This window comes from Cyprinodon variegatus, unplaced genomic scaffold (genome assembly GCF_000732505.1).
Source record: "Cyprinodon variegatus isolate N-32 unplaced genomic scaffold, C_variegatus-1.0 Scaffold1035, whole genome shotgun sequence".
NCBI classification, from domain to species: Eukaryota; Metazoa; Chordata; class Actinopteri; order Cyprinodontiformes; family Cyprinodontidae; genus Cyprinodon; species Cyprinodon variegatus.
Genome location: NW_015151488.1, coordinates 210,100 through 232,526, shown reverse-complemented (window position 1 = coordinate 232,526; position 22,427 = coordinate 210,100). Strand labels below are relative to the sequence as shown.

The following is a 22,427-nucleotide window of genomic DNA, read 5'->3' as shown; positions in this document are numbered from 1 at the left end:
AGAAATGATGTAGTCACAGTTAAGGATTAAACTACATTTTAAATAAGTAGAAACAGTATTACTATTACAAAATAAGTTAATGCAGGAAAAATATTTCTCCAATTTACATTTCGTTTTCCAATATAAAACTTGTGTACAATTCTCAGTGTAGGGATTCGGTTCATATGTTAAGACGAGATAAAGAGCTTCTTACAGTATCGAGTGTTTCCTGTATTCTCACCTGATCTCTGCATGGCTTAGGTTACTCAGAGTGGACAGAGCAGCCAGAAATGTAACCCCAGTGGGAGTAGAAATGCTTCACGAGAATATAAACTCGGGTAAAAATAAGAAATACAGTACAATAAAAGTAATTCAAAATCACATTTGTTTTTTGTTTTTTTATATGCAATTGGCTACAGTCCAAAAAACCCTCCATGGTTTACCTTGGCTGTAATGTGAGTTATGGCTTAGCTTAGACAAGGAAAGTAAAGGTTAAGTTCTGCTGATTCAAACAAACAGTAATACTTTTAAAATTAAAGATGCGTCTTAAATGTGGGTATTACTGTCTAGCTACACATTACTGGGTTCTGCTTCTTGCTGACTGGTTTTCTCTAGAAACCAGACTTTTCTTAGGTCTGGAAAACTATGACTCAAATCTTTATTCTCTTATGCCACATAAAAGAAGCTGTCGTATACTTTGGATCTCTTCCTGGCCTAATATTTTTTTTTTACTTAATCCAATGTGCTCCTATCATCCTCTTTTATTCCTAAAATTGTTTATTTTCTCAAGTTCTGGTGCTTAAAGTGCAGAACAAAAAGGCCTGTTTAATAGTGGCATATGGCAGTAATTAATAGGTTTAGACTAGAAACCATGAGTGGTTTAATTTTTTGTTTAATTAACAAAAATATCTCACAAAATATGGTCTGTTTTGTTTTTTGTTTTTCTGCTAACTGCTGTTGATTAAATTTTTTTTACATATGTTTACCAAAAATAAAGAGGGAGAAAGTTGACTGAAACCATTACATTCTTGTCTCGTTCAGCCCTAAAAAAGAACGACATTAAACAAGAGAAAAAGGGGAATATTTTCACCTGCTGCCATGTTTTGAACCTTCCATTGCTTATTTGCCGAACCCTGCATTGATGCATGCGCAGATCAGTCAGGCATGAGAGCATGCAAACAGTCAATAAAACACTTTTCCTCCGATAAACAAGGCCACTAATCAGAGTAAGAATAACACATGGACTTTAAAGTTCATCATCAATTCAAATTTGAGCCTAAACCAGTCAACATGGAATCTGACTGGGTTTAAACGTTTCTGTAGTATTTTTTTATGCGACATACTGACAAAGGAAACGCGTGCTCCAATGAAATATTCTACCTTTGGCTGCAATTAACGATCATTTTAACAGTTGTTTGTTTGGTCCTTCGAGGGAAAAAAACCAAGTCCGACATTTTGAACAGCTCATTTATTGGTGAAACTACAAATCAATCTAACGGCTGGCACTGTACGTCCAAAAACCACGTCGGACTCGGCGCAGAGAGATGGCGCTGGTCGGACCCGTCAATCTGGAAGAACTAATGCATGCGCAGTGCATGAGGTTAAGGTAAATTAAGGTAAATCGGCTTGTAGACGCTCGTAGCTCTGCTTCAACAGCAGGATTTGCTCACAAACACCTTACGATGGCCGACTGGATTTCATACGTGTTTTATTTTCTTCCGACATTACAACTCCTGATCTGGAGATGGCCGTAAGAGGCTAATCGGCCCTTGCAGGGCGCATGATGAGACTGAAACTCTGCCCCAACCAAAAAATAATAATTCTCGCACGACTGAATCGGCCCGAAAAGGGCAAAAATTCATACAATGTTTGCCCGGCTTTACACAGGAAAGTTTCTAAGTGAGTCGTATCCAGACGTCATTTGCCACCATGACAAATGACAGCAGCGCTCTGGTAACCACATCGCACTAATGTTTACTACGCACGATCTGCTGATCTAATCTTTCATTTGTCCCTCGTAAAGTCAGCCTTTATAGAACGGGAAAATAAAAGCATGTTGCAAAGAAATCAAGCAATAGTAATAAAGAAAAGCATCTTGAGATATTTATAATGTTGCTGGACATTCCTAACGCTTCAGTGTTTCTCATTTTTCCTTTGAGTTTGCATCCAGTAGTTGTGGATGCTTGTTTCTGCTTGTGTTTGTCTTCACTCCATTTACTCGTTTAATTCCTCAGCAAATAAAGCTCCTCCCCCAACATGCCTCCACCACCTCATAAACACATTTCTGCAAACCTTGTGTAGAACATTTTTCTGCACAAACTCTTTCCTCCTTCATAGCTGAGATGTCAGAGGAGACGTTTGGAACGGCCGGTTTTGGGTGCGTCCTTAATCGATCCAGTTTAAACTTGCTGGCACATGCATCAAAACTAAAAAGTAGAATTTTTCAGTTTAATCAGGTTAAATTCTGCTGCAGAGGAAATTCATGATGTTAAAGGAGAAATGCACGACGTGTTCAATCATCACACATTTTAAACATCCATCTGCTTTCCTCTCATATCTGAAAGTTTTATCCTAATTTGTTTTGCTATTTTTCCTCCTCTGCTTTCTGCTTAAAGTCCTCTTTTCCATTAGATCATAGCTGAGGTTTTATCCCATTAACAGCGATGCAGAAGCACGATGCCGTCTCTTTGCTGCACTTGCAGGCTCGGTCTTGTGCAGCTTCACAAACGCGGCTTCAGTAATGCTGTTAAACCTGTTTGTTGTGCAGTAATCATGAATCACTTTTGTTTGCAGGTGTGAAAGAACAGGCTTGGATATCCTTTACTAAGCTCTCTCATGTTTAGCATCAGTAACTTTAATGTGCTGTCTAATGGTTTGACTGCCTCTGCAGCTAACTGCACCATAGTGTGTGCACTGTTCTTGTTCTGCTGTGTAGAGTGACTCGTTGGTTCTGGAACCTGGTCTGCCCGTCAAACATTGAGTGTTTAGTGTAAGTTATGTAATATCTCTGGAAAGTTGAGGCCATTGTAGTAGCAGCTTGTCTGAATGAACTACAGAAAGCAGGACACAAGAACAACATATCTTTAAAACCACTGAGGTTTTTAAATGCTTTTGTTTTCTTGCCGCTTGATTTTTGCAGTTTGTACTTTTAACACCACTTCCTCCTTTTTAATCAGAAATGGAGATCAGTGCATTTTGTTTTTAGAAAAAAGCACTTGCCTGTTCTGTCCTCAGTTGATGCATGTGGTGCTTTGGGGGAATTTGTGCAGCAGGGGGTTTTGAAGTTATAGCATTCTTCAGTTTGCTCTGTTTACTTTTTATTTTACCAGGTACTTTCATACACTGAAAAAACTGATCCAAAAATCTCTTTAAAATTGTAACTGCCCTTAATTTGAGCAGGTTATGATGATCTGCCTAAACAATGATAATCAAATAAGTATTTGATAATTATTATTATTATTTTGATATAATAATATGGAGTTTATTTAAACATAAATAATCTTAATCTTTTGCCAAAGTGTCTTACTTGCTTAAATTAAGGAAAAATGAATTCATTTTAAAACAAATGGGGTAATTCCACAACCACCAAAAACAAACAACCTTAGCCCCGTAAGACTCCAGTGAATATCCAAGGACTTTGTCCTAATGTCTTAAGCCCCTCCCCCCTGTGCTTTTCTAGGTGTTTCTTAACTGATCTTGTTCCTCTTGCAACTGCAAGAAATGAGGAAAGTTCAATTTCCTGCAGGCCACAGAGGGTTGTGTAAAATAATACGGCCTGAGGTCTGCAGCTGTCTCTGCACGCATATCTAGAGTCATCCAGAGAGCGATGACTGACGCGCTGCATTTAACCCTGTGTTACTGTTGCAGGACTGCTTGGCGTCCAGTTCGGTTGTTGCTGAGAAACGAGTGTTTCCCCCTGTGGTCACCACAGCAGAGGTTGCTATTTGTGGCATTGTTGCTCGGCTGCTGAGTCCCAGCCTAAAAGTCTATTGTTTACATGACACCCACACTGCTGGACTAGTAGTCTGACGGATTTGGGTTAGATCTGATGTAAACGGTGATTGTGTCTTCTTGGAAGTGATGTGGCGTGGGTTTTAGTGTTGAGTGCTGCTGTTTTAACAGTAAATTGTTTAAAGTGGAAATCAGTAGGAACTTTTAATGATGCGACCCATATAAATGTCCAAAGATGTCTCTCTGTATGAAAAGGTACATATCCACTTGGCTTAAAGCATAAAACAGGTTGGATTTTTCTGATATTCAATATTTAATTAAGTTTTATATTTTCACACTTAAGAAGAAAGCACAAAAAACAACCTAAAATAGAGCGACGGACAGGAATGCATATATAAATTGGCAAACCATTTCAGTCCACAAAGTAATTCACACATTTATAACATTGTAGACGTATAAGAGTGAAGACTGCCCCAGTGTTTTGCCACAACCTAATTTCTGCTGTGCATCTTCTCACATGCCACTTTCTTAATCTTTGTCTCCACGTTTTAAGGTTTTCAGTCCGAGGTCTTTTCTGTGGCGTTAAAATTAAACAACCTTGGGTCACAAATCTAGTATCAAATAATATGAAATCTGTTTAATCAAACTGTGGCCCCTAACTTCTGTCCCCCAACAGGCACAGTCTTAGGCTACGTTCACACTGCAGCCTGAGGTGATCCAAATCCGATTTTTTTTTTTTTGCCCACATGCGACCTGGATCTGATCTTTTCATGGCTGTCTGAACAACACAGTTCCAATTTATTGCAATGCAACCCAGGCCACTTGGCTAGGTTGCCCTGAATCCGATACGAATCTGATCTTTTCACATGCGACCTGTGTCTGAACGGCCTGGTCGCATTCATCCAACCTGAACGCCATGAGAAGCCGACATAGGTCACTGTTCTGCGTCTTGCTACACAGAACCGCAAGAAAAACAAACACCGTGGCGGACGATGATGCGGAGAGCAGTAAATATGTTTAACCATCTTGAAAGGATTGAGTTTTTTAAAGTTGGGAAAGATCGCTAGATGCGCCCCAGCTCTACCATCCATGTTTACTTCCGTAAACACTGTGCACGCTGGCTTGTGACGTCTTTGCCTACTCTACTGCGCATGTGGGACACTTAAGCTGTATGACTGCTGTTCACACATGAGATCACCAACAAGTCGCATATATTTGGAAATGTATACGGCAACGCCAAAAAATCGGATTTCACAAAAAAAAAAAATTCGGAATTGAGCATCAAGGCCTGCAGTGTGAACATAGCCTAAGTCATTCAGGTGACTTAGCTTGATCAACCTCCCAGAAAAATACCCCCCGCCCACCAGTCCATTTAGGAGAGTAGTTACCCTTAGCTTCTTGATCTTTACCTGCATTAATTTGGTGAAGGCTAGAGAAAGACAGATGGTATCTCTTACGAATTTTTGGTGAATAAATTTCCTTTTCTCCTCCCTGATTTATAGCCCTTAGCCAGATAGACCAGGGTTCCTTTGTTAAGCTGATTTGCCACATCTTTATGGTTTAAATAAAAGAATCATAAAAAAAAAATGAAACTAAAGGTGCTTAGATTTAGTTTTTAAACCTGAAAATAAATTAAATGTGAACATTTTCCGTATCTGGGTAAATATTGGAAAAGGAAATGAGGGGGGAACCGATTTTTGATCTGGTCTCTGTCACCATCTGTACAAAAGTTTTTCATCCTTCCTTTACTTCTTGCTAACTCTTCTTTCCTTTTGAATTCATCCCTTCTTTTTTGACTTTTTTTATTGTTCTCCTTATCTTCCTTCCATTCTTATTTGCCTTCTGTCATATTTTATTGCTTCCTTCTGCTCTTGCTTCCTTTCCCATCGGCCTTGCTTCCTCGGCTTCCTTCCTTTCTTGTTAGTTTTCTTTCCTCCTTGTTGCTTCTTATGGCTTCCTCTCAGATTTAAGCTGAAGGGCCTGTCGTAATTTACAAAACAAATTCATGTTAAGCTGAAACCATAATGGTCAAAAAAAGGTTTAGGAACTCTGAACCAGGGAGTCTGGAAAAATGAGAAGTTGAGAGATGAGACTCTTTTTCCACATCTTGCTTTTATTGGCTTTACTTTGCATTCTGTTGTCAAACATTTTGTGCTGTAATGATGATGGAAAATCCCAAACTTTTAACAATTTAAGAGAGAAACTAAGGAATCTGTGGCCAATTTTTTGCTTCTCTCCTCCTGCAGGGCTCCAGAGATCATTTTGGGTCTGCCGTTTTGTGAGGCCATTGACATGTGGTCGCTTGGCTGCGTGATCGCCGAACTCTTCTTGGGCTGGCCCCTTTACCCTGGAGCACTGGAATATGACCAGGTAACAAGCTTTTTACACATAATGAAGGGAAGAAAGACTCCTACTGTCTTTATCGTTTGCTCAAGGTCTTTTTCTGTATGACTGGAGTTTAGCAAACTAAACAGAAAACCCATCTGCAGCTCAAACAGGCAAGAAAAATAGTACTTGCAATGTGTGATTATCTTCCCATGGAGGGGTAATGTGTGGTCTGAACTGCACAACTGGGACTGGAATCCCCAGGCAAGGAAGAGGGAGCATGGGAACCGGCCCCGGCTCCATTCACAGAGGAGAACTGCGTCGTCCTGTGTTTAGCCATGCACAGCTCAGGGGATTAGAGAGGGTTAATTAAAAAGTGTTATAAACAAACTTGGACACTCATAAATCTAGAAAATAAACAGTTTTGCAGTAAACAGAGGTGGGTAGAGTATCCAATATTTGCACTCAAGTAAGATAAGTCCACTCAAGATTAAGGCCACTAAAAGTTTAATGTTGTAAACAAGCAATGGTTTTAAAAGCATGTAGTAAAAAGGCTTCAAAAGTACAGAATAATGTTGGATCATAATGTCTAATTTATTATTTGAAAAGAATACAAACACACTTAATTTGCGAAATGTATTTTATTTTTCAAAGACTGAAAAATTACATGATCACTGGAAAAAATAAAAATCTCAAGTCATTTTTTTCTTAATAAAATAAATGCATTTGTTCTTAAAAGGTAAAAGAGATATTTTGCCAATGGTACAAGAATTGCATTGTCTTATTTCAAGGGCATTTTATATAAATATCTTATTTTAAGAGTAGAAATAGTAATTCCAATGACAAATTGTCCCATTTACCTACTGAAATTAAATACTAGCCTGGTAAACCAGACTAAATGTGAGATTAAATGTGTAATTTAGTCTGGCCCCGATGTCTGATGCATGGGACGTTTGTTGATTGTTGCTGCGCTTTTTTTTTTTTTTTGTCTGTTGTTTTTGGCTATTGGTCTGCGCTCTGAGCACTGTTCACTGTTTGGTGGTTTGTTCGTTGTTGTTTTTTGTGCTTTGTCGTGTGTCTTTTTGGTTTGTCGTTCCGCCCTCCGCCCGCTTTGCTTTTTGCATCTTCAAAATTCATCCCTGCTTTGTGCTTTGTGCTTGGGTTGTCGGTTCTTGGGGTCTTGTTTAAGGTTGGCCCCTTTGCGGGCCAAATTGTTTTTGGCGGTTGTTGGTTGGGGTTGTTTTCTTGGCTTGGTTAATTTTCTTTGTTTTATTATTTTTTTTAACTTATTTTTAGATTGTTTTTGCAGTGATGGTCAGAAGCCTGACGCATCTAGGATTAGCAATACTTTGAAGTACAGTCTATGAAAATAAATTTTAAAAATAAATTTTTTTTTTTTTTATATTTCTCCTTTACATGTATCGAGTTGGTACCCACATCTGGCAGTAACCCTACCATTGTGTGACAGATTGATATTAGTTTTGTTTTCTTAAGTTGGACTGGTCCTCAAACATGGTGGGCTTGAAAAGGTTTTACATTAACGGGCCGTGTCAGGACGCACACGAGCACATTGAGACCCCCCCTCCCTTAAAAAGCACGCCGTTGTAAGCCAAGGCCCGCTGCAGTTCCACTCTACACAGCAAAATGTATTTATAAACGGAGGGTAGACGGGCGCATATCCGTGCACACACACCGAGTTTGGTTCCCGTTCAGTGCCTCATCAGCAGGTTCTCAGTCCAGTGCTCTCTGGCTGCTCGGTGTGTTTGTTCTAGGCTGCAGACACGTGCATGCCCACTCACACTCACAGACAGATAGGGAAACCTCATTGCATCTATTCATAGCAGCAACGCACCGGTATCATGTTATTGTTGGGGGGGTTTATAAACTGATGAAATCCACAAAGGTTAATGAAGGCTGGAAGCTGCAGAAGCTTTCGTTTTCATGTTTGGGTTCAAGTACTGCTTTTAGAAAAGTTTTTTTAACAGCTATTCTAACGTTATGCCTGTTCTCAAACTGATGTGTTTTAATCTTCTGAACAGAATATTCAGCCTCATTTCCATCTTATCCATAACTTTCAGTCTTTGCCATGAGGGGACATGTTACAAAAGAACAAAGAGGCCATATTTGTCCAAAGGGTTTCATACCATATTAGTTAGGTGGTTAAAACATTATTGAGGATTTGGTATAAAATGAGCAAAAAAGGCAGAAAATATGACAATTTTTTGGGTAGGTATTGAATTTATTGCCTAGTGGATCTCTCAATAGATATTTTTTATTTTATTTATTACTTTTTTTTTTTTACATTTGTTGATAATTATAAATACAAAAAAGAAAAACACTAGAAAACCAAGCCTAGTAATTCACTTACTTTGACTCAGCTTTAGGTTATGAATCAATAATATTTAAGACTTCACCTATTGGTTATTTTAGAAATTCATGAATCTGTCATTTGTTTTTTTCATTTAATATAAAAAGATGCATTAAGTACTTAAAAATGAAAAGGAAAAAAGCTGTATGTTTGAAAAACTGTAAATCATATCTCAGTATCATGTTTACATTTGATCACTTCTGCACTTCAAGAAATAGAAAAATCTTGAGAGCTGTACTGATTGAAATTTGTTTTTTTTATATACACTATGTGTACAAAATAACAAAGTTTGTCGTAATTTAAGTAAGTTAATCTTTCTAAATAAACATTTGGAATACAGAAAAAACTTTATTGCACTTTTTTAAAGGAATTGCAGTGACAAAACGTAAAAAAAAAAATATGTAAGATACATTATCAATGGTTACAAATCGATTATGATTAAACAAGTACTGAATTAGTTAGATTAATCACAATTAATCCAATTAATTGTTTCCGCCATACGAATAACATAACTTAACAGTCAAATATGAGAGCATTTGACTAATAACTGCAGAAGGGATAGAAATGAGGAATTTCCCCATGTTCAGTCTATAAACGCATCAAGTCGTTTGATGCACTTTATTTTGAATTGACTGTAAATGCTGTTATCCGTTCTGATGTATAAATAGAGCAACCGTTTTGAACTGACTAACTTATGATGGTTATAAAATTACATCTTTTAAAAAAAACAGCAATAGATTTTATTCAGTTTTTTGGTTCATTCCAGTCATCAAACCTCAAAGGAAAATGGATCCATATTAGAGAGGAAAAGCTGCTGTTTTTCCTTCTTTCACTGAATTAAATATCAGAAAACATGCAGCCATCTAATGTGATGCTGAATTATTTCATTTATTTGTAAAAAAAAAAAAAAAAAAAGTAAAACAATCTATGATATTTAGGGTTATTTCTACCAAAGCTTCAATGATCTCAAACGTCCATCAGAGTTGACCAGGTTTGCTCTTTCAGATATGACCGTTTCCAGGGCTGCAATAATAGAAACAATAAGTGGAAGTAATCGGATTCACTGAATGAAATTCAGGTTATTAACTGAAGGGGTTCCGACATTTTCTACTCCCTTTCTCAGCATCTCCTGGTTTTCTTCCGTTTCCTTAGATCCGGTACATCTCCCAGACGCAGGGCCTGCCTGCAATGCAGCTGCTCAACAAGGGGACGAAGACCACACGTTTCTTCACCAAAGAGTCAGACTCTCCCTACGCCTCCTGGAGACTAAAAGTATGCAGCTCACATCATGCAAATACACACCATCACAACATTATGGGGATGTCATATTTTACACTTTATCTGGTTCTCGGTGGGTAAAGTGAGCTCTGGTTAATGAGTCATGGGGGAGAGTAAGAACTGAGGGGAAATAGCTGAGAATATTTTATGGAGATTCTTGGGTCTACCGGTAGGAAACAGCTGCTTGTCAAAACAGGACAGAGCCAGAACAGCCTGCGGAAAGCTCAGGGAAGCACAAAGCTGTGTTGAGACAATGTTCTGAGGTTCCTGTGTACAAAGTTTAGACGAAATTAAGCTTATCTTTTTCTCACCATAGAGAAAAAAACAAGTTTAAACCCTGTCATAAAGGAGATCGACATTCTGACAGCCTACCACTCTCTGATATTCTGACGGTTTTGACCTTCCCCTGCTTATCAGTCAAACTTATCCTAAAGCAGAATGTCTTTTAACACGTGAAGCTTTCCATGTGCTCGTAATCTTTACTCTACCATCCTAGGGTGTAAGAAAAAGTTTACAGGCGTAAGACAAACCAGCCAGCTTATCTTAGTAAAAGTCGTCACATGTGTGACCTCTGAGATCGTTGACCTTTATTTCCTGTTTGTTTTTGTTTTTTTCTACAGACGACAGAGGAGCACGAGAAAGAGACGGGACTTAAATCCAAAGAGGCCAGAAAGTACATATTCAGCTGTCTGGATGACATAGCACACGTAGGTCCAACAAGAATGGACCTGAAATGATCCAAACAAAAAACATCCATATATAAATCGAATATGTTGCCAGATGTTTCTTTGTGCTTTGACCGTAAAGTTTCCTGTCTTCATGCCTCAGGTGAACCTGGTGTTGAGTCCTGATACTAGCGACATGCAGGCAGAGAAGGCAGACCGGCGCGAGTTTGTCTCTCTCCTGAAGACCATGCTGCTGATCGATGCCGAGGACAGGACCGTCCCCTCCAGTGTCCTTAATCACCCCTTCCTCACCATGACTCATCTGTTGGACTACCCTCACAGCAACCAGTACGGCTGTTTATCTGCTACCACAGCCTATCATTTGTTTTCTTTCTTACCCCTAAACTTTTTCCTCTTTTCTTATCTAATAACAAACAAACCTAAATGTTGACATTGGGATTTTTTCTATGATTAAGCAGCTTTTGAGGGAAAAGGGACGTCATGAATTCAAAAGGAACATAAAGGAAGATAGATATTTAGAGGAGGATAAAGTTAACGATATGTTACGGTCTGAATGGAACTCACCCCTTGCTCACACTGGCTCCGGTGCAGTTACCGAGCCGACGGAGACCGCAACTCCCGCACACCCCCTCTCACACCGCCCTTTTGACTACGGTGCGGTGCGGCTCTGCGGCTCCGGCAACAGGTCCGGAGATTTAACAGAAGTTCACTTGAGTTCACGTAACTTCACGCGATAACACGGCCCAAACAAGGATATTTGTGAGAGCTTGTTGCGGAGGGCTCCGGCACGCCGCAAGGATAGCTTTCTTGCGGAATTTTCTGCAGCGCCGGAGTGTCTCGGTAACCGCAGCCGGACAGCTCAGCAGCCGGTGAGAGAGGTTTACGTCTTTTTAATGACTTGGAATCACTGCGGCGCCGCACCCATCGCACCACAACGGTAAGACCGGAGTCGGTGTGAGCCTGGGGTCAGAGCTCTGTTCAATATATTATTTACGGAAAAGTCCGGTCACCCAGGGATAATTAATGGATCATTATTTATACCTAAAACTAATATATTCGCAGTGGTTTAATAAATTAAGCATTAATCAGTAAAAAAATAAAATATTAATTTTCGTCATGGTGCGCAATTCTCCCCACTGTACAACCAAAATCAATGGGAACTAATAGGCACATCTGCAAACAACAATTATTTAAGATTTCCAGAGGAATTCACCACTGAAATTCACTAGAGCCATGGTTAAACTGACAATGCCCACGTGCATCGCAGCTGGATATTGTAAGGAGGATTTGCCATCGAACTTCTGGCCAGAGAAAAAACCCGTAATATGTAGCCAACATTTGGAAGAAGAATGTTTTCAAGATGACTTGGATAATAGCGCGTTGTGACAAACACCAGATACAGCACTGGGACTTATTCAACAGCCGATACCGCACCGTGACGTTACAAACCAGTAGGTGGCAGTAGTGTTCTTTAACAAACATGGATGCCTCCAGTAAAGCACGTTCAAATGAAAATTGCTCTTAATTTAAAGCACCTTTTTATTGAACAGTATGTAATCATTTCATATTTAAAGTACTATCAGAAGTTTATATTCTGAATATGAGCGGACTTCTTCTTTTTAAAAACGAGTGTAACTGTATGTAAACTGCATGTGAAAACCTGGAGGAGACAGAGCATCACACCGCACTTCTCAGATCTTTATTTTTAAAGACATATAAAAAACAGCTTTGTTTTTATTTCATATCTTTTATAAACTATATAGAATTAGAATAATTAAAGGAGTAGGACACGTTTCAGTCATGTAAGAGAGGATCCACCTCGAAGGCGAGCAGCATTCAAGACGGCGTTAGTGAATGTGCAATGAGCAGAAAGTGATCACATCGATTTATACACGTCGCTGCACATGGCAGAACATTCCTGAGGAACACATGTGGGAGGCAGAAAGTAAAGAACCTTGGGAGACCTTTTCTCACAGGAACCAGGCAGGAAAAACGACTATTTATCTTTAACCAAAGAGATAACAGTTCACACTCCTAATCTGTACCAGTGGCGTTGCATTTTGAATGAAGAGGAAGCTTCCAGGTTCATCTGGGCTACATCAAAGTCTGTTTTGACAAAATGAAAGATTTTGTTTATGGATGGGATTTTCTTATAACGCCACCCTTCTCTCTCAGTGTTCAATCATCGTTCCGCATCATGGACATGTGTCACACCCGGCCCAGCAGCGCCGTCTTTGATGCATTGAACCAGAACACCATTCATCTGCCCAGAGCCCCCTTAGCTCCAGCTGGGTCCTCTGGCCTTCCAATGAGCTACGGCAACATGCAGGTCCATACCCAGGTAGGAAGTGGCGGTTGTTTCAGACACATCATCTTCTGCATATAGTGTTGCTGTAGATTAAAGGCTTCATGGTTGGTTGTCATTAATTCTGCTTTTCTTTCTCTTAAACGTTTCCAATCCAGTCGATATCCCAGTCTGCCACATCCTTGTTGCATCCTGGGATAGCGCTAACAGGAAGCGGGCAGTTCGGGTGCAATGACTCCTTCCCGCCTGCCCTCCTCCTCTGTCCTCCCACAATGCAAGGTATGAAGATCCAGCTACATCCCTCCTATAATGATGGTTTATTGTTTTAAAATGTGATTCCACAGAAAAAGTTTAGAAATGTTGAATGTCTATATTCTTTCTGAAGGTAACCTTAATCAGCCGGCAACCTATCCTGTCCCCATGGTAACTCAGGCCCCTCCCATACAACCTCTACCTGTGAGGCCTGGAGTAATAGCTCAGGTAAGATGCAGACTCATTCAGACGGTGTTGAGAGCGTGTTTCCATTTTAATGTTCATGCATTCGATTCAAGAGACGGACCCTGATTGTCTTTATAGTTAATTTCTGATCACTGATCTGAAATCATCAGTTATATCACTGATAGTAGAGATGAACTGAATAGATAACCCATTTTAAAGTTTTTTTAGAATGAATTAGTTTATTGATTTTTCTGGACTGTGACGATAAACATTGCTTTAATGGGACCAGAATTAACCAATAAGCCATGTCTCATCTGATTTCTTTGGAAACATGAACATTTTAAATCAAAGTAGAGCCCAGTAAGAAAAGTGTAGAAACCGTAACTTTAACGGCACTCTGTTGCTTTTAAAAGAAAGGCTAACTTAATCTGAGATTGGATGTATTAAATGGTTGTTCAGGTCAATATGCAGGACTTGGTGCGTATCGATTCTCCATGTGGACCTCTATTCTCAGAACTCGCTAAAGCCAGGCTTACACTGTGCGATTTTTTTTTTTTTGCCCTTTTCAGGCCGACTTTCTAGCTGTACGAGAATTTTTCGATCGGGCCGACTTTCAGCCTGATGGTGCGTCGTGTACACGGGGTAACGAGGGGCGATCAGCCTCTCACGACCACCTCTGGATCAGGAGTTGTGAGGCTGGGAGAAAATCAAACATGTTTGATATAGTCGGACGCACAGTGGACAAACAATGAATCTTCTTCTTCTTCCTCTCAGATGTAAACACAGAAGCATGGCGGGGGTGTGAGTGAAAAGGAGTTCTTTCTGTTAAATTGACAGACCGCAGTAGCGACGTTTGCTCAGCCATGTCTTTGTCCAAATACCTTGTTGCCTTTTCTATTTAGGGCTTTCAGCACAAAATTGCACAAATTGCCAAGGCAGCGCGTTTCACTCTAGTGGCTTCCGGAGAGACAAGTCCGAGTAGCACCATCTCACTGTGGAACTGAGTCCGACGTAGTTTTTAGATGTACAGTGTGAGCAGGTAGATCGCATCAGAGTGTCGGGTTGCACTGTGTGGGAACATACACCGTGTAAACAGCTGTTAACTTTCAAACACTGCAGATTCGTCAAACAGTGACTTGTATCTGCGTGCAACGATCGAAAAAAATGCCTGGCTGTATCTCAGATCTTCTTAAACACCAGAGCTAACTTAGCTCAAAGTTGTTAGCCACCAAAACAGATCTGACTGTTAGCTGATGAGACATACTCTGGTTGTCTGATATGGGATTTAATCTAGAGGGTGAATGTTTCCTAGTCTTTATCAGGGACTCTGTGGTCTGCTGTTTGAACCAGAACCATGGAGGGAGATGGTTTGATTGTCGAGCACAGTGCGGTGGTGCCAGTCGCTTTCAGCAGCACTAACCCTAGAAGTTGCAGGTGTAGCCCCATAGTGGCTAACAGTTGCAGTGTTGCTTTAATGCATTTTAAATTGTTTTTTTTTTCTTATTTCTTGCAGCAGGCCTGGTCTGGCCGAGGCCAGCAGCTGCTGGTGCCAGCAGCGTGGCAGCAGATGACTCCTGTGGGGCCCCCACCCTCTCACCCACCTCAACCGCCCCCTCCTGCCCTTACCGGTGACACCACGGCTGGACCACAAAGGATAGGTGACTGGGGGTGAGTCTTAGTCATTCCAAACGTTTGGGAAAGTGTACACCTGTAAAACTTGGACTCAATGGAAATATGTTGTAATTTTAACTTTATTATTTAAAAATCAGATTTTAATTATTTTGCTTACTCAAATTAAGACTTTATTTACTTATTCAGTGCATTTGTGTAAAACTTCTTTATTTTTTTAATTTCAGAAAAGCGCGCCCACACAACAGCCACTACAGCGCAGTGATGCAGCAGCCTCTCCTGACCAATCAGATGCCAGCCCTTTCTGCACATCAGCCAATCAACATCGGCATAGCTCATGTTGTGTGGCCGCAACCAGCCAATAAACGGAACAGACAAGGGCACAACCGGTGAGCTTCTGCCTCCTATATTTAAACTGCTCCAACATCTGGTTTGATCTGACCTTTTGATCGTTTTCCATGAAAGGAACCTGTCCCACCCTAGCAACGTTCAGGTATCAGCATGTCGGTCTCCCAAAATGGCCGACGTCGTCGGGCATGCAGTGGCAGGAAGAGGGCAGCCGCAGAGGGAGGCGCCCCTGGTGGAATCCCGACGACCAGATATCCAAAAAACAAATGTGGAAAAAGATGGCCCAGAGCTGAAAGAAAACTGCTTTAAAGAGACAACGGCAAGTGGAAACAGACAGTTAGACGCGTCCAGGCAGCCGCAACGCGACGTGGCGGTCCTGATGGCCGACACGCCGAGTCCGGCTCCCAGCGTGATCAGCATCCGTAGCGATCTGAGTGAAGAAGAGGACCAGGTGGGAAACGAAGGCGGTCAGGGATGCCATCTGAATCAGTGAGTAAAGATAAAACAGCTGCTGTGACATTGCCGTGGTGACAGTTGATCCTCTGCATTGATGTAAAATAAATCTACTAAATCACCGACAGATGTAAAGGAAAATGTGGATGTGAGGCTTGCAGAAACACCAGTGTGTCGATGGAGAGGGTGTGTTCCCTCAGCAGCCCTGACAGCAGCCTCAGCACCAGTTCCTTCGCCTCCAACTCTCTGCAGTCCAGCCCTTCCGTCTCACCGTGCAAAAGGCCAAACAGGTAGCCCCCTGACGCAAACAAAGAGCTGCCCGTCTGTTCCCATCAGCGCAGATGAGGCGCAGAGGGTCACCTTTAGCTTTAGCACCATTTTGTTTGACATTTTCTGTACTGTGCATGAAACAAGCTGCAGGGATTTTAGATGAGCTGTGTGAACTTTGTGGTCTTATCAATATGCTCTTTCTTTTTTAAATAAGTAGCAATGTAAATGACATGAATAATCCCAAACTAAGTCCTATCAATTTTTACCTTTAAGAATAAATAGCAGCGCCTTTTAGTGGATGAAGGCAACATTAAAACAATGACAGAAATAACTTTATAGTGAATGTTATCAATTAATTTAATCAAACATATTTTAATCTAATCTACAAAAAATGGACAGTTCGTTTTAAGCAAAATGTTTATTCACATCCCCACAGATTAGCCCTACCATCAACCTTGCTTTTAGTTTGGCTCTTAGGTTCAGGGCTAAATTCTTTTCTCTGCCTACATCCCCCAGAATGCCATGTGGTTCTAGATGGAGTTCAGTGGAATTATTGAACATTTTATAATGTATTTTCTTCTTCTATTGATCAGTTTTATTCATAGGCTAAAGAATTTAATCTAGTATTGTTCAAATTTTAAGAAAAGACTGATAATATTCTGTTTCTCAGTCAAAAATTCAACATTTCATATCACTTCCTCGTTTACAAAGTTTGCTAATCCACCTTATTGTGACTCTAGGAAGAATTAATGTTCACAATTCTTCAGTAATATGGTTGTCATATTCTAACAGTTTATTTTATTGTTGGGAGGCATCAAAGATCCGTCGATCCACAGCCTGCATTGTCAGTCGGTGTAGCTGCTGTGAAACGCATAATTTATTTATTTTAAGACACTTGTAATCCAGTGGATGTTATTAGTTTGAGTTTTGGTAAAATGTTAAAATCAACCTAGAACAAATGGATCCACATGACTAGCTGGAATCGTTGCGCACAAACTCTTGGTGAGATGACATCTAAAAGAAAGAAAGATTAAGCCGTCCTGGTTTCACTTCAGTTCTGGGTCATTGATCATCCTCTCTTCTCTGCTGCTCCTCTTGTTGATCTAATGAGAAAAGGATTCCAGGGCTGCATAACCTTAAAAAAAAAGATGACCATGAAATGTTGTTTTATAATTATTCAGAAGAACCCATCTGAGCACCCAGTAGCTGGTTAAATGTATTAATGGCCTCCTCCAACCTTTTTGTTCAGCATGTCTGAGGATGACGGCCATGAAAGCGGCTGTGACACGGTGGAAGGCTCGCCCTCATCGGACACGTCAACATCCCAGCACAGCAACAGCGCCTACCGTTACCTTGACAACAACCGCTCTCCTTTAGCTGCCGTGTTGGCTCCGCTAACCCCCCCCTGTGAGCAGGACCGGAGCCCCAGAGGCATCAGGACCATGATAGTTCCACCGATGAGGGTGCAGACCAACAGCAGAACCCACAAGCTGCAGGAGCGAGTCCAGAGAACAGGTCAGAGGGAAATAGATCTTTTTTTTTTTTTTTTTTATTCGCTAATTGTGAAAAATTGTGCATTAATCCACCAAGAAACATGTTTTCTTTTTAACCACAAACGTTTCTTCATCTACCACCTGCCATGCGGTGTCAACTGTGCTTTGGCTGCATCTGCTTTGTAGGTCAAATGGAAGAAGTAGGGCCTTACAGCCCCCTAGTGGGTCGTAGCGGCCATAACAGGTGATCCAGAGACACCAGCAGAGATTTTATTCAGCTGTAGCCTTTACTCCTCATAGATGCATCTATAATAAGCAAGCTGCTGGCTTTGCTTATCTCTAATAACTTTCCTTTTAGTATATCAAGCTCTGATCAGAAAAAGACTAAGAGTTTTTGGGAACCTTAAGTCACTATTTCTCCTTTTAAGTTTCTCTGTTCTTCTAAGATAAAGAGGAGAAGAGGAAGAGCTTGTTCTGAGATCATGAATCATTTCTCAACATTTATGTTCCTATAGAGGGAACAATGGATGCATTTTATCTGGAGAGAGGCCATGCTGTTTTTAATTTAATTTTCTCTGCTGGTTCTCGCTTTACAACAGCAAAAGTTGCCCAAGGTCACCGATGAGAGATCAGTTTCCAACTTTCTGTCCTCCGTGATTGTTGGTTAAAATCCTGATGGTTTGAAACTGATGCACATCGGCGTCTGTGGGGTCATTTGTTTTTCACTTCATTTTCTGAGTGCCTGGAATTTCTTCTTCCTTCAGGTTCTCTTTTTCTTTTCATTTACTTTTGCAATGCTGTGTTTCTGTTTTAAATCCTTCAGTGATAAAACCTGAAGTCAGATATCAGGACTAAATTCACTTTGACAAGTTTTCCCGTCGAGGGCATTTTCATTTAAAGAGCAGCCTTTGCTTTTTTTTTTTTTATAATTTTTAAAGTCTTTAGTGTTTTTTTTTTTTATTCTTTGAGTTCATTTTTTAAAATAACTAATAATAATACGAAATGAATTGTAATTTATATCTCTAAACGTCCTACAATAACTGCATATAATCCTGTTGTATGATTCTGTCAATACAACATAAAAAAAATAAGATTTTTTTTTTAGTCATCCATTTTTTGGGAGTTTAAGCATAAAAATTTTAAATGTATAATTTATGAGAAAAATCAATATTCTCAACAACTGAAACTGGAATAATTATGAAGTTTTCCTAAATTATTTATCAAGTGCATCTACCCCATACTGATTTGGTTTATGTAACTTTATTGGTTTATCAAAATACAAATTCTTGCGTGATTTTAAAAAAATCAACATTGGGAAAATTGATCAAGAAAGATTTTCAGATTCCGATATCTGGTTGATTGATTGATTGCGTCTTTTTTCTTTACCTTTTTAGCTTGTTTTGTTGTTTTTTTTCAATTTTAGAGTTTACTTGATTAACTTCCTCCTGCTCTTCTTTCTTCAGTCTCAGAATCCTGGTCCCGATCCAAAGGGCGCTGCAGCCTGCTAGGACAGCAGAGTACTGCCTCCTCCGTCCCCCTCCTGCCATCCGCCCCCATCCTGACGCGGCAGCAGAACCACCTGGTCTTTGGTCAGGTTAGTTCAGTGATTACTGACCCTTTCCGAGTTTTAACTGTTGTGGAATAATTGCTGTTTAAAGGTGGGAATGGTAAAATTAGGAAAGGCAGGAGAATTCTTAAGTGACGAAAACGTTTTTGCTGAAACCACTGAATGTTGCCTTCGCACATGCACAGTTCAAGTAATTATACCATCCAGGGTGTCCCACCTGTGACACCCTGGATGACCCCTCTGAGGCTATATATGCTGCCGTCATCTAGGGCTCTGTTCCTACAGAATCTTCTTGCGGAAGCAAGTATTCAGACTGACAGAGAATCTCCGGCGGTTTCTCAGGCCCCTTCTCAGTGGAACCAGACTGAAATCGGACCTGAACAGCGGGCTGCAATGCGAATGGGGCAACACATTGGGGACAAATGCAGTGTTTAGCCACAAGCTAACACCAGAACCATTTGGATCCCATCAGAGACATGAGGGATCCATAGAAAGGACATGCGGCTCACCAACCCTGTTACCTGAAACAATGGCTAACACAGAGGCTTTAGCACCATTTTGTTTGACATTTTCTGTACTGTGCATGAAACAAGCTGCAGGGATTTTAGATGAGCTGTGTGAACTTTGTGGTCTTATCAATATGCTCTTTCTTTTTTAAATAAGTAGCAATGTAAATGACATGAATAATCCCAAACTAAGTCCTATCAATTTTTACCTTTAAGAATAAATAGCAGCGCCTTTTAGTGGATGAAGGCAACATTAAAACAATGACAGAAATACCTTTATAGTGAATGTTATCAATTAATTTAATCAAACATATTTTAATCTAATTTAAAGAATTGACATGGCAACACATTGGGATCAAACTTAGTGTTTAGCCACAAGCTAACACCAGAACCATTTGGATCCCATCAGAGACATGAGGGATCGATAGAAAGGGCATGCAGCTCTACAACCCTGTTACCTGAAACAATGGCTAACAAAAAGGCAGCCTTATGAAACCCACTCAGGGGCTCTAAAGGGGAACAGCACAAAGCTTTGACCAAAAGAAGATCCCAATCAGGCACTCAAGGAGCAAGAAAGACCAGACTATGGTCCCCACCGGACGGTCAATAATAGAATCCTAATAACTTGAGATTGCTGTTGCGTACAATGTGTTAGCGACGATGGATACCGAAAATAGGTACTTAAGTGGATTCCAGAAGAGAAAAAGGAAAGAAGAGCTGCTGGAGCTGTTGGTGGAGGGGGGGTGTATCTTGGCTGATTTATTAAACTGGCACCGTATCCTGAACCTTTATCAGGTGTTGTACTTCATATGGGACCCACCCACATAATGTTGCCTATTGGTGTGTCATTACGCCATTGGTCAGTAGGGATCAAATTGAACTAGAAGTCACTAAGAGCTACGTCTCACATTTTGTACAATCTAAACTCCAGGAAACGAATCTAAATTGACTTTTGGTCCTGAAGTTTGGATTGCTACCAAAGTCCAACAACAAGGAAGATAGGAAAATAATGTTTTGAACATTTGTTAAGAAGCATACAACACAGGAAAAATAGAAATCTAGATAAGTCATTTTTTTTTCTTAAAATAAGTGCATTTGTTCTTGAATTGAGGAGGTAACAGACATTTTGCCAATGGAACAAGAAATTTACATTTAAAATAAAAAAAAAACACAATTGCATTGTCTTATTTCAAGTGGATATTATCGAATTATCTTATTTGAAGAGTAGAAATAGTCATTCCATTGGCCAATTATCTCATTTACCTACTCAAATTAAGGGTCGAGTTAATACACTTAACGTAAGGATTGTTTTTCTCTGTGAACTTTGATTGTTGGGCTACTCTATAATGCTTGGAACTCAACGCTAATTCAGCCATTTTGAATTGAAAAAGCTTCCTGGAATGGAAGCGAAGCGTCTTTAAACTTGAGAAAATAAACTCCGGTTGTTTGTTTTTTAACTTTTCTGAAACTTTTTTTGATCCTGTCGTGTTTTTCGCCTGAAAGTTTCTCACCTGCTTCGTGTTTCTGTTGCAGCCATTCGCCTCCAACCTCGGCAGCAAAGAGTGGAACGGAAACTACGCGCCGCTGCGGCCGCACGCCTACATCCCCCCCACTGTCCACACACACACCTTCACACACCTGCACCACAGCAGCCCCACGCACACCTCCACCGCCCCCCACACCCTGCTCTCCTACCCCTCCAGCGGGCCCCTCGCCGCCGCCCATCACCCCATCCTGCCCTCTCGCCCTCCCCCTCTCCTCCAGCATGGCTTTGGGCTCTCTCACCCCCAAGGCGGAGCGCTGCTCCACCAGGTCACCCTGGGCATCAGCGCACACCCCCACCACCCCGCCGCCACGCACCGGCTCCTTCCCTCCCCGACTGTAAACCCCCACCATCAACCCAGCTACACCCACCACCCCCACCAGTTCAAGCCGCCCTTTCCTGCCCCGCCCCCACCTCACCCATACTTGGCCTCCCCCGCCGCCTTCACAGGCTTCCACCTGAGCCCCACCAAGCTCAGCCACCACCCCCAGTTCTCCTACATCTGAGGAGCGGCACGGAGGAGCGGCGCCTCCTGCTGACCAGGAGGCTGAAGGAGAAATGGGGCGGGGCTGCAACCTGGGCAGGGAGACCCCCCCCCAGCAGAGCACAACACGAACACTTCTGTTGAGGAAGAGGAGTGTTTTTATTACCTGGATGAATTAAAGAAGTGATTTAAAGAACGTTTTCTGTAATTGACGGGTTTGTCTCTTCAAGCAGAGACTTCCTGTTGGGAGACTTTCCTCTAAACGCGTCTGTTCGTTACCTCCTGTCAACGATCCGATCTTAATAAAGGCTGGAAATGATTTTTTTTTCCCTTGTTGGTTGGTTGGGGTCGTTCAGCCTCCGTTCCCTTTATCTGTGTTGCCTTGCAGCTCGGATCTGCTGGTTCGGCAGCGCAAACCCGGATCCAAGTCTCCTGTTAGTGTGACCAGTTCCTACTAGTGCCTTAACCTTCTTCTCCAGTCTTTGTCACTTCAGGACGGTTTAGATTGTAGGTTTGAATTGAAATGGGCTTGCAGCACTTAACCTCCAGGCTCTGAACAGCGGATGAGGATCAGATGTTGGGCTTGTTTTACTTTCCGCTTTTTAACTCGGCGTGGGTTTAATCGGACTAGAGGCTGCACATACAGGGCTCTGACTGAATTAGCTTTTAATGTACATAAAGAGTGATTTGATATTTTGATAATCGATTTCTATTCACTATAGTACTTAATTCATAACAGTATTGTCACTGTTTACTGTAACTGCAATACAATCTAGATCCTCTGGGTTGCTGTGTTTTTATTAT

The 22,427-nt window shown here is 41.0% G+C and overlaps 1 protein-coding gene across 2 annotated transcripts in view; it reads left to right on the top strand.

The window, feature by feature from the left end:
- Positions 1-22,180, top strand: part of LOC107100954 (homeodomain-interacting protein kinase 3-like) — a 40,661-nt gene extending 18,481 nt beyond the window's left edge. Inside the window, exons 5-18 of one of the 2 annotated variants that reach the window (XM_015399657.1) lie at positions 6,177-6,300; positions 9,776-9,895; positions 10,522-10,608; positions 10,730-10,914; positions 12,763-12,928; positions 13,051-13,171; positions 13,278-13,372; positions 14,847-14,998; positions 15,187-15,348; positions 15,425-15,796; positions 15,889-16,050; positions 17,280-17,545; positions 18,987-19,117; positions 21,130-22,180. In XM_015399657.1, the coding sequence (XP_015255143.1) occupies positions 6,177-6,300; positions 9,776-9,895; positions 10,522-10,608; positions 10,730-10,914; positions 12,763-12,928; positions 13,051-13,171; positions 13,278-13,372; positions 14,847-14,998; positions 15,187-15,348; positions 15,425-15,796; positions 15,889-16,050; positions 17,280-17,545; positions 18,987-19,117; positions 21,130-21,645 (2,659 nt within the window). In that variant the 3' untranslated portion in view covers positions 21,646-22,180. Of the gene's footprint in view, positions 1-6,176; positions 6,301-9,775; positions 9,896-10,521; positions 10,609-10,729; positions 10,915-12,762; positions 12,929-13,050; positions 13,172-13,277; positions 13,373-14,843; positions 14,999-15,186; positions 15,349-15,424; positions 15,797-15,888; positions 16,051-17,279; positions 17,546-18,986; positions 19,118-21,129 lie in introns of both variants that reach the window. The other variant, XM_015399656.1, reaches the window with a different exon arrangement.
- The last annotated feature ends 247 nt before the right edge of the window (positions 22,181-22,427 follow it).